The sequence below is a fragment of the Lithobates pipiens genome, unplaced genomic scaffold (genome assembly GCF_037356315.1).
Source record: "Lithobates pipiens isolate NorthernLeopardFrog02 unplaced genomic scaffold, aLitPip1_a1.2 Scaffold_19, whole genome shotgun sequence".
Taxonomy (NCBI): domain Eukaryota; kingdom Metazoa; phylum Chordata; class Amphibia; order Anura; family Ranidae; genus Lithobates; species Lithobates pipiens.
In genome coordinates, this window is record NW_027507764.1 from 352,244,555 (window position 1) to 352,256,591 (window position 12,037).

The 12,037-nt window shown below is 40.7% G+C and overlaps 1 protein-coding gene across 1 annotated transcript in view; it reads left to right on the forward strand.

Moving 5' to 3' along the window:
- The first annotated feature begins 1,462 nt into the window (after positions 1–1,462).
- The window catches only part of LOC143996881 (N-acetyllactosaminide beta-1,6-N-acetylglucosaminyl-transferase-like), a 131,078-nt gene continuing 120,503 nt past the window's right edge, over positions 1,463–12,037 (forward strand). The window contains exon 1 of the mRNA XM_077492177.1: positions 1,463–2,730. Coding sequence (XP_077348303.1) covers positions 1,815–2,730 — 916 coding nt within the window. The 5' untranslated portion in view covers positions 1,463–1,814. The remainder of the gene's footprint in view (positions 2,731–12,037) is intronic.

A 12,037-nucleotide genomic window follows, 5' to 3' on the forward strand; every position in this document is an offset into this window, starting at 1 on the left:
CATTAGGCAGAACGGGGAGATGCTTGTTTACATTAGCAGCTCCCAGTTCTTCCTCTCCGTGAGACAATCGTGGGTATCCCCGCAGACATCGGGTCTGCGGGACCCATGATTACGGTCAAGGAGCTCCCAGCAGACGCCTCTTAAAGGGCCACATACAGGTACGTTAATCTGACTGTAAGTGCCCTTCTGCCGACGTATATCTGCATGAGGTGGCCGGGAAGCGGTTAATCGGTACAAATAAGATAAAGAAATGTTCGCACTCTGAGACTCCGAAATATGCTTGATGTTACCTTTATTGTCACGAATTTGTCAGACAAACACAGGGAAAGCAGTTGACGCGTTTCACAAGCAATAGCTTGCTTGTTCACAACAAAAATAGCACTCACCAGGAAGGCTATTTAAGGAATTCGCCCCAATCAGGCTACACCCAAAACCACCTGCCTCAGGTGGTGTTACCTGCAAAAAAAATTCATTTTAACTGACATGCATAAAAGCATTTAAAAATGTATAAATATAGTATATAGACACACACATATATATATATATATATATATATATACACATACATACAGGCATACCCCACTTTTAAGTACACAATGGGGTTTATTTACTAAAGCTGAAATGTGCAAAATCAGACTCACTTCTGCATAGAAACCAATGAGCTTCTAACCCCAGCTTATTCAATTAAGCTTCGGTAATAAAACCTGGAAGCTCATTGGTTTCTATGCAGAAGTGAGCCTGATTTTGCACTTTCCAGCTTTAGTAAATAAACCCCATTGTGTACTTAAAAGTGGGGTATGCCTGTATACAAACATAAATAATAAAAAAAAAAAAAAAAAATATACATAATTCATTGTTCATTGACCACGAACACGACAAAAAACAGAGAAAAATAGCCAGGACATTGCTGTGTGGCCTCTTATTACCCCAAAACCATATGTAAATGCACATCAAAAAACACCTGTTAAATTAATATAAAAATATATATGTAAACATAATAAATATACAGGTGTAGACAGTAATCAGTACAGTCGTCATCCAAAAATACAATACAAATACACTACAACACATTACATCACTTCCAAATTTTTATTCTGTTGTAGGAGAATTTATTTATTTTTTTTCGATATGAGACTAACATGCATGCAAAAAGAAACGGGCGATCCTTCTTCCGATAATCTCATCGCGTGTCCCAGGCATAAAAGATAAATATTTTATTTTATTTTTTAAAATTTTTAGGCATGCTATGTGCATGGGAACACATAACAATCCGATAGCCTTGGTATTTCCTAAATTGGACCACAAAAGTGCAAATACACATGAAACTTTTTTTCCGTAAAGAATAGAGAAAAAGAACCAAGCACTGCTTATTACACCTCCAGTAGTTAGTTTCCTGCTAATCTGCTCCCAGCGAAGAGGGAGAGAGCCTGGATGTTGAAATCTAGGCAAGGAGAATAGGAAAGGACAGATTATCGCAGTCAGTGACATGCAGCTGGTTGCCAGAGCCTTAACCAATCAGTGCTGTGAATGTTTCATATGCAAATACTCAAGTGAACAGAAGGTCATCAGTGCTTCATGCAGCTTGCAGAAATTCATATGAAGAAAGGGAGACAACGAGGGCTGGTGCTGCTGAACAACACCGAGATGACACAAACACATTGTCAGGCGGAAGACAAACGCTTTTCGCTGTCTTCCCAAAGTCACAATGAGCTGCTCGGGAAACTGGGAGCTGACAGCAGCTGAGAAAAGCCTTTGGTTGGAGGTATAGTTTCATTTTTTTCATATTTTTTTTTTACCGTTGTATTTATTTAATAATGACTTCTTGGGTGCGATACATGTTCCCAATCCCAGTGCTAAGCGTGACGCTCCTGTTGTTATACTATAACAGTAAGCTGTTAACGTGGAGAGCTTTTCACTGGTATAACGCCACCGAAGAAAGAATCCTATTGCTGGAAGCTTGTGATTCCTTTTTTAATGGGAGGAAATCTTCCTTTGAACCTACAGTGACAAGCTTGTATCACAGCTCTAACTGTCAAGAATATAAAAGACAAAATCATTACATCACAGATCCGCTCTCGGATGAAGAGGCAGCCTTTCCTTTGGCTTACATGATGGCAGTGCATAAAGAATTTGACACGTTCGAGAGGCTGTTCAGGGCCATCTATATGCCACAAAACATATACTGCATCCATGTGGATGAGAAGGCAAGCGCGGATTACTTGCAGGCGGTAAGTGATTTAGTGGATTGCTTTCCTAATGCGTTTTTCGCCTCGAAAATGGAGCCTGTGGTATATGCCGGGATATCGAGACTCCAGGCGGATCTGAACTGCATGAAAGATCTGCTGAAATCAAAGGTCCAATGGAAATATGTCATCAATGCGTGTGGACAGGATTTCCCTTTAAAGACAAATAAGGAGACCATTGAGCATTTGAAAAAATTTAAAGGGAAAAATATCACGCCTGGGGTGCTGCCCCCCGGTCATGCCATCCCTCGGACTAAATATGTCCACCGTGAGGATATCGTACATTCTTATGTACTAAGGACTGGTACATTAAAGCCCCCTCCTCCACACAATATGACCATTTATTTTGGCACTGCGTATGTTGCACTGACAAGGGAGTTTGCCAAGTTCATCCTAGAAGACCAGAGAGCTGTAGATCTACTGAAATGGTCAAAGGACACTTACAGCCCCGACGAACACTACTGGGTGACACTGAATAGAATTCCAGGTATGTAACATTGTCCTACAACTCCTTGTTCTGTTTGTTTATTGTGGTAAAAAATAAGGTACAAGATAGTGCAAACATTACACCAAAGTATAACAGTGTTCAGTAAAGTACAAAAGTAGCCATCGGGGTACATTGTGACCATGTTAGTGTCCTACAACTCCTAAGAGCCCTTCTACCACTGTGTTGAAGGTAAACACAAACTGACATTTTTTACTATGTATTTCTGTATAGTGTGTTATGTTGTTGTAAACACCATTTGTGCTTTGGCAATATATGTGAAGCATGTCAGTTTGTGGGTCTGAAGCCATCTGTGTTGGAAACATGAAATACTTGTACGGAAAGTCATTAAAGTGCACCTGTTGATGGCCAACTGAAAACCCTGGTTGCTTTGTGATGTCTGGCTACGCTACTTTTGAGTCAAAGACCCTAAATAAGTAGACATCCAGTAAAGGTTAGAATATGAATGCGTTATTTCTATGTGTTCCAAATCACAGATTCAAAAAAAGACTTATGGTAGTATTAAACCCAAAAATGTAATATATTGCACCTGCCAATCGTTAGATGTGGTGGCCCCATAGTTTGTTTAGGCATTTTTCACTCGGGTTTCACATGATGATATGGCCAGTAATACACCTTCTGTATTAGAGGATGAAGGAGAACTCCTTTGGACTGCAGCATTGTCAGTCTGGGAGAATGGGGGGGGGGGGGGGGGTAGATGTACTAGCAGATTTCAATACTTTAACAAATTGAAGCTGAACTCCAGCTAACACTTTATAGGCAGTTACAGCAAACAATGGGATAAAGATTTTACATGAATAAATAAAAGCTGATTATTGTAAGAATCTTCATCAGTGTTAAATGTTTTGTCTTATACATGTACCTGCTACATCTGCAAGACAGCTTGTTCTTTTGAAAAACACCAGACTTAAAAAAGAAAACAAATGCAGCCATCACATCTAAGAATTGATAAGCTGCAATATAAGCTGTTTGATTTTGGGTTGAATATCATTTGAAGCCAACACTAAATTATGACAGTCGGTGAACTAAAAATTTTGGGGTGGGGTGAATTTGGGATACAGCGCCAACCACATTACTTATTTGTAGGTTTGCACCGATACTAGTATTGGTGCCGATACCAAGTATTTGCACAAGTATCGTTACTCGTGCAAACGCACCGATACCTGAAACTGATACTATTAGGCTCGGCTCTTTAAGCCGTCAGTGGGTCTCCCCTGTTGACAGCTAAAGTATTAAAGAAGTCCGGTAACTGGAGCTGTGAAAAAAAAGCAGCTGGCAATGTTTATTAACAACATTGCTCAGCACTGAAACATTAAAATAAAAAGAAACATTGTTCTTTTTGTATTTTTCTGTTTCTTCGTCTGCAGATCAAAGGGATGGGCAGATTTTCATCTGTTTTATCCCTTATTCTCCTCCATTTAATTATAATTTTCCTGTTTTTTTTTTTTTTTTTTTTTATAAACGATAAACACTTAAAAAAAATTTTCTTTGCTTTGTTAGTGAATATTTTTGTACATATATATTAACATATATTGGCACATTTCACATTGAAAAAGCACAAAATTAAAAACAAAAATCAATCTATTTAATTTGTAAATAGCTTTTCAATGCTTTGTACGATTGCTGACATCTGAAGTGAAAACAAAACAGTTGCGGTAGGTATCGGTAATTGGTATAGGCAGTACTAAAAAAAAAAAAAAAAAAAAAAAAAAAAAAAGGTACTTGTACTCGTTGCATCCCTACTTATTTGTTATGGTGTTTGTCCCATTACATGTTGGCGGCTGCTTCTGGTAAAAATCTATGGTTTAGTGCCTTCTTCAGAGCCACCAGATTCAGCAGTGAGCAGCTGTCTTCCAGCTTTGCGAAGGATAAAGTGGTTTTAAAGGCTGAAGGTTTTTACTATGCATGAAGGGAAAAAACCTTTCGTATGCAGCTTCCCTCCCAGTCCCCCTTCTACTCACTTGAGCCCGATCCTGCAATGTGCATGAGAGCAGAAACTTTCCTGGGTCTCTGCCTTCCCATTGGCTCCAAATACCGAAATGTTTGCCCTTGAGACTTTAAATGAGGTGTGACACCGGTATTTTTTTTTTTCCATAAAGTATTTATTTATTTTCAAAGAAAAAAAAAGTGTAACAAGCAAGACTTAATGTACTACATACATGAAGTACAAGTCGATATTACAGACAATAACAAAGTAAGTATTGGTACAGGTGAACAGACGTAAAGAGCTTAGTTTTGAAGTGGAACTCGGAGATGAGACCTTCCCCGCATCCCCTGTTCAAACTTAACACAGTGCTACAACCCCTACGTCTCCACTCCTTTCCATTTCCCCTCTAAGATTGCAATCACAATGAGTGTCGGGGGGTAGCTAATCACTGGCAAATTGTTCTGCTCGGGGATGTTCAGTCGTCCATAGCAATTGGGCTATCGGGCTATTTCCCGGAGTATGATGGAGGGGAGTGGTGGGTGGGCGGTAAAACTTCAGCCAGAAGAGAGGCGTAGGGGGCTGGGAAGGGGTTCACTCCGTCAATCAGAGGCTGGTAACCGTCCCTGTGTGTGGGGTGACACCGGTATTGATGAAATATAAAACAGATTTATTGGTTCACATAAGAGCTACAGTAGCCACAAACAGATGTCAGGTATATAAACAGATTCATAATGTCGCACACATAATATTGCAGTAAAATATGATTTTCCAATGTGAAGGTCCAAAATAAGTACAAGCAATGCATCCTAGTGACCCGACATGTTTCGTGAACACCTGTTCACTTCCCCAGGGGTTGATGCAAACTTTATATCTAGAAGGTAAAAACTGTATAAATATAAACGAGAAAGTAAAAGAATTGTATAGGGTTAAAAGGCTAAATGTCCACCATATTGTGCCCATACTTACAAAACTGTTATAGGGAATACACATGCTTATATTCACTGGACCACCGCTGAAAAAGTCCTGCCCCGGGAGCTGTGGGTGTATGATCAATAAAGGCTGGTAGGCCAAACAGGGAGAGCGCAGGCCCAAACCAACATAATGGCCTCCATGATGATGACTGTGAAAGACATTTCACAAAATAAACCTCGCTGCCACAGTGTGTAACTATAGTGACCGACTGAAACAATGAATTTAATGCTGAACAAAAAGTGCAAGTGTATATCAATATCACAGAAGGTGACTGAAGTGAATGTAATATGTCAAATGCTCCGACAAGCCAGTGAGGAGACAGCTCAGGAGTGACATAATCACACAGAGGCAGCTCAGGAGTGAGAAAGCATGAGTGCCCCCATAGCAAGCAGCTTGCTATGGGGCACTCAGCAGGTGGGAGGGGCCAGGAGTGCCAGCGGGGGATCTGAGAAGAGGGGGATCAGGGCAGCTCTGCGCAAGGGTACGTAAGTATAACATATTTGTTATTTAAAAAAAAAAAAGAAAGAAAAGCTAAACCTTTACAAACACTTTAACAGCAGCTGCTGCTACTGAGAAAAGTTCACAGAAGTCATATTTTTCTACAGTGCATCCCATTTTGTGCATGGAGGAGAATCAGTGGAATGACAGGATCTCCATCGCCCATCCACAGAATGTGATGCCTTGAAGGAGAATAATATTATGGGTCTGTGAATTGCAGAGAGGGCAGAAGGGGTGAATGGTGCAACTGTTCTCAGTAACAGAAGCTGCAGTAAACTCTCACAGCTCTGGAAGACAGCCTCACAGAGCAATATCCAGCAGCTCTGAAAAAGGCAGTGAATGGTAGATTTTTACCAGAAGCAGTTGTCTGCAGGTAATGGGATACACACCAATACACTTGGCAGCATGAACATTTGTCTCATGGCAGGTACACTTTAAGTGTATGGATCTGAAGCCCTCTAATCTAGTGCACTCATTCTCACTGGACATTTTGTTTTGGCAGTGTACAGATGGTTGCTAAGTTTGTGCTTGCAAGGCCTAATATTTGCAAGTGGTTACTGTAGTATAATCATCACTTTTGGTGTATGCAGTAGCAAAAAAGCAGGCATGATTTATTGAAGCACTCATCACTCATAAAAAAAAAAAAAGACTTCCTTATGCCCATACACTAGACAAAAGATCGTTCAAAAATCTGTCATTTGGACAGTTTGTTTGTTTTTCGTCCAGTTAATGGGCACAAATTAATAATCGGTTGTGACACTTTTGGTCCAAAAAAAAAAAAAAAAATCGAAGAAAAAGTCTGGAAAACTTCTGCCAAACAGACAATAAATCGAAAGGTTAATATGTTTCTCAACCGTTAAAAAAAAAGAACTGTTGGTCTTGCGCATGTGGGAAAAAAAAATGTTAACCTGGAAGATAAACTTTTGTGTCAACAATAGAGCATAGCAATAGTACACACAAGAAACATACAACCATCATTATACCCATTTTATTTCCGTGAATGTTCCCTGAAAAAAAAAAAATATATATATATATATATATATATATATATATATATATATATATATATATATATATATATATATATATATATATATATATATATATATATATATATTATACCCAGCAAAGTGACAACCCTCAGGTGATACACAGAGATAAAACACATTCTCCTACAGATACTGGATCGATTCCTCCTCCGGGTGCCCAGCCATAGCTGCAGTTGCACAATGAGACCTATGACTTCACCAAGTTTAAAAAATAATTTTCTCAGAAACTGGGACATTTTAACATAAAAAAATGCCCATTTATCTATGTTACATAGTTTCACAGTCAGGTTGACAAAATAAACCCATAACATACCGAAAGGAAGGCAATACCCTGATAAAGCATGCTCCAATTAGCTGCAGTGGGGCAAAATAATCCCTTGCTTCCAGATCCCACCGGTGGCAATTAGATATTCCCTGGTTCCCTAGTGTTATGACCTATTAATGTTAAAGCCGAATTAAGGTCCGCTATGAAACTTTTTTTAAGGCCCTCAGGTGGGTTATGCCATAATGTGCTAGTATACACAGCATATTAGTACATTATGGCAGACTTACTTACGATATGGTGTCCTTCAGCGTAGCGCTGGGACTGATCCAGTATGCCCCCCCCATCTTCGCCTGGTCTTCCTTCTGGGTCCTATGCCTTCAGCCATTTGATAGGCCAGGCCGCGATGACACCACAACAAGTATCGGGGCCCATCGGGCTGAGCTGCGCATGAGTGGCTCAGTGAATATGACAGCTGACTGGCAGAAGGATGCCTTCATGGCAGAAGAGACCAATAGGCTATTTTCTATCATAAATACTCTGCCTGTCAGCCACTTGTTTAACCACTTCAGTTTCAGAAGGTTTTACACATATTCCAGATAAGGTCTTACTAATGATTTGTAACTAAAGCTATTGTAGAAAATTACTTTTTTCCTGAAGTTGATCTTTAAAGTGTCATCTGCATTTAAGCAACACAAATCAAAATTGCTTTTTAATTAATTTTTAATATTCAAAGCAACCTCATCCATCCATGTTTCTATGCTTTATTTTGCTGAGAAACAACTTTGAACCAGTACCCCCCCAGCATTTCGGGCTGCGGTCATTTTGAGATTGGGCAGATGATTGATGTAGCATTCACCTCCTGGAATCCATGGTGCGGTCAGGGGCGGACTGACCATTCGGGCACTCGGGCACTGCACGAGGGCCCCATGTCACTAAGGGGCCCCATCAGGGTTGCCAGCCTCAATAAAACCAGGGACAGTATGTAAAAATCTGTGTTTGTTTAAAAATCCCAAGATTATAGCTGCCCTGCCTCTCCAGTACCTTTTCAATGTGTGTATGTGTATTCTGTGTGTGTATACTGTGTATGTATATTGTGTCTGTGTGTGTATACTGTATTTTTTGTGAGTGTATATTGTGTGGCCCCATAATCTATTGCCTGGGGGCCCCATAATCTCCTATTACCCGGGGGGCCCCATAATCTTCTCCAATTGCCCGGGGGCCCCATGAGTTGTCAGTCCGCCCCTGGGTGTGGTATCCTTTCAGCCAAGGAAGCTGCCATCTTTGCCTCTGTTTAATCTACAATTGCCATGATGCTGCACATGTGATCAGTTATGACACCAGCCATTGGATGGTTTGAGAGTTTGGTTGGGAGCACAACCAATGGGAGTGTTACATTTCCAGCACATGCCGGAAATGCAACTTTTTGAAACTGGTAAATGGATGGGTTTACTTCCGCTTTAACTGAGAAAACCCCCTCCTCCCCTCCTGAAGACTTGTGGAATATATGACATCATTTGCCTAGGCCTGGAAACCAGGAAGAAGTAACTGAAGAAATGTAAAAAAAAGTTTAAAACAAGTAAATATTATATACTTTGCTATCTAGCTAGCAGCATAAGAATTAAAAATGGCCAATGTTGATTGAGAGAGTAAAGTTCTGCTTTAAATGTTAATAAAAACTGCAATTCTTTTAGGATTATTGCCCCTTCTTTACAGAAAAAAGACAAGACCCTTTCACTGTGCAACCATTAGGCCTCTTTCACACAGGGTCCATCCAAGCGGATTTATTCGCTGATCCCCACTAAACAGGCAGGTACAAGTCCATGTTCGCTTTGCCATTCAGAGCAGACACGAACACAGCCCACTGCTCTCTATGGGGAGGTTGGATGAAAACGGACTGTCTGTTTCCTTTAGATCAGGGATATGCAATTAGATTGTCATCCAATCTGATCTGCCAGATGGATGGCAAAAGTATCCTCAAGTACCCTGTCTGTTTTTAGCGGATCAGATGCCAGCAGGCACGTTTGCTGACATCTGCTGCCCTGTCGAGAACAATGAGTGGTCCAATCGAGTCCACCTGAAAAACGGTGTGAAAGTGGCCTGAGTCTGTTAGAAGAGTAACAACTGTCTAGTGATCACATTTTAAAAAAAAGCTGATCTCTCATCATACATTGATCTTGATGAGATCAGACTAGTTATGATAATATGTAGATATAATAATATCTGTCATATACAGTATATTACAATAAATGTAGTGTGCAAGTTCTGCAGTCTACTTTCACTTTCTAATGCTGGCCATACACTATACGAAAAATCATCCAAAATTTGGTCATTTCGACAGTTTGTTCATTTTTCAGCCAGTTAATGAGCAAATCAATAATCGGTGGGACATTTTTGAGCAGAAAAAAATGAAGGACAAGTTTGGAAATTTTCTGCCGAACGAACAATAAATTGAAAGGTTAAAGCGGAGGTCCACCCTAAAGTGTACCTTCCGCTCATTGGAACCCCCCCCCCACCTCCGGCGCCACAATTGGTACCTTTCAGGGGGGAGGGGGGTGCAGGTACCTGTACAGTACAGGTATCTTCACCCACTTCCGGCGTAGATTCTGCAGAAGGTACGCCCCTTTCCGCAGAATCTACGCCCCTTTCCGAAGGTCCCCCGCTGCCTGCTGGGAAACACGCGGATCCCAGCGACAGCGGGGACCATCCTTATTGTGCAGCGCAACTCGCGCATGCGCAGTAGGGAACCAGGAAATGAAGCCGAAAGGCTCCACTTCCTTATTCCCATACCCAAGATGGCAGCGGCAGCACCCGAGAGACGATCAAGAGATCGGCTTCGGGTGCCGACATCACGGGCGTGCTGGGCGGGTAAGTGTCATTATTTTAAAAGTCAGCAGCTGCAGTATTTGTAGCTGCTGGCTTTTGAAAAAAAAAAAAAACGGCGGACTCCCGCTTTAATGTGCTTCCCGTCTGAACTATCTGCACCAGTGTTAAATCAGGTTAGGGTGTCTCCAAATCAAGACTTTTTTCTGATGAGACAATGAGTCCAAATCGACAAAAAGGAAATGTTGATTTTATTCTATACACTGCAGTGGAGAAACACAATACATAGTTCCCAATAAAGCAGTAAAGTGAAAGTATTTCTGACTTACAAACATCAAGTTTAACAGTATATATGTATGCATAAGGTCTAGGCGAGTTAAAGGTGTGATCGTATAGTTTAGTTCAATCAGCATTCAAATCTTCTTAGTAGCAAGGGGACAGTTAAATGGATGGATTACACCATGTGACTGGCAAAAAAAAAAGATTTCAGCAGTATCTGGTCAGTTTAGACTGGTTTTGGTACGAAAGCCTATTTTGAGCAGCTTTCTGGGTTCTTATCTGTAGTTTGTGTCATCATATATCCAACAGTTTCAATTTCCCAGGAACTGAAACAAGCCATCTAAGAAGGAAAAAAACAAATCAAGCATATTATAAATTCTTAAAGTGACAGTCTCTATTAATCGATGAATGTTTTTGATCGATCAAAACTCACCTCTCCGCCGGCTTCCGGGTCTTCAGGGAGTTCCGTCGGAGATCCGGTGATCACGGACATCAACGTCACTGGACTCCTTCCCCAAGTGCCTCCATCTGCTAAGGAAGGTAAGGGGGAGGGGGTAAGGGGGGAGGAGTCTGGTGATGTTGACGTTCTGATTGAATGTAACACTTACAGGGGAGGAGCTACGCATTGGCGTCACCCGCTGCTGCCCTACGGAACTAACACGATTGTCGGCTTTCCATGCTGTTTTTTTATCATCTTTATGTGAGTAGTTTGTGTTTGAACACAAAAATGAAATCTTATACTTAAGCAGTGAGCACTTATATCTTTTCTTTCTACCCATGACCTGACGTACTTGCTGAGATATAAGGAGACGTGAAAGAAGTTTATGGTCCGTGATACCCGCTTTCATGACCACCTGTTTGCACAGGCGTCCATGCCATAAGGTGAAAGTGATTAGTTAGACCGGAGGTGGAGTGATTGTCATGCTACTGTGGAAAAAATAATTACTTACATCAGTGCTACAGTTTTAATTTAAAACGTATTTGTGTGAACTGTGAAGTTAAGTCATGGATTGTGGAAACTAACTGGGTGTCGGGGGATTTGTGTATATAGTGCAGTGATGGCGAACCTTGGCACCCCAGATGTTTTGGAACTACATTTCCCATGATGCTCATGCACTCTGCAGTGTAGTGGCGCATCATGGGAAATGTAGTTCCAAAACATCTGGAGTGCCAAGGTTCGCCATCACTGATATAGTGTATACCACATTTACCACTGACTAATGCAGAATTGCAATGCAAGGAGATCAGCTACAGTAGTTGGATCTGTATGTGCGTTATAATCAATCGAAATTAGTCGATGAATCGATTATAAAAAAATCGATTAATCAAAACACAAAAAGTATAATCAGTAATAGCCCTAATTAATATATATATATATATATATATATAAAACTCAACATTATCAGACTCCTACTTCTACTCCTAATTCTACTCCTACTTCCTACTTTTGATGTTTCCTAAGCCTATCATTTGCATGTA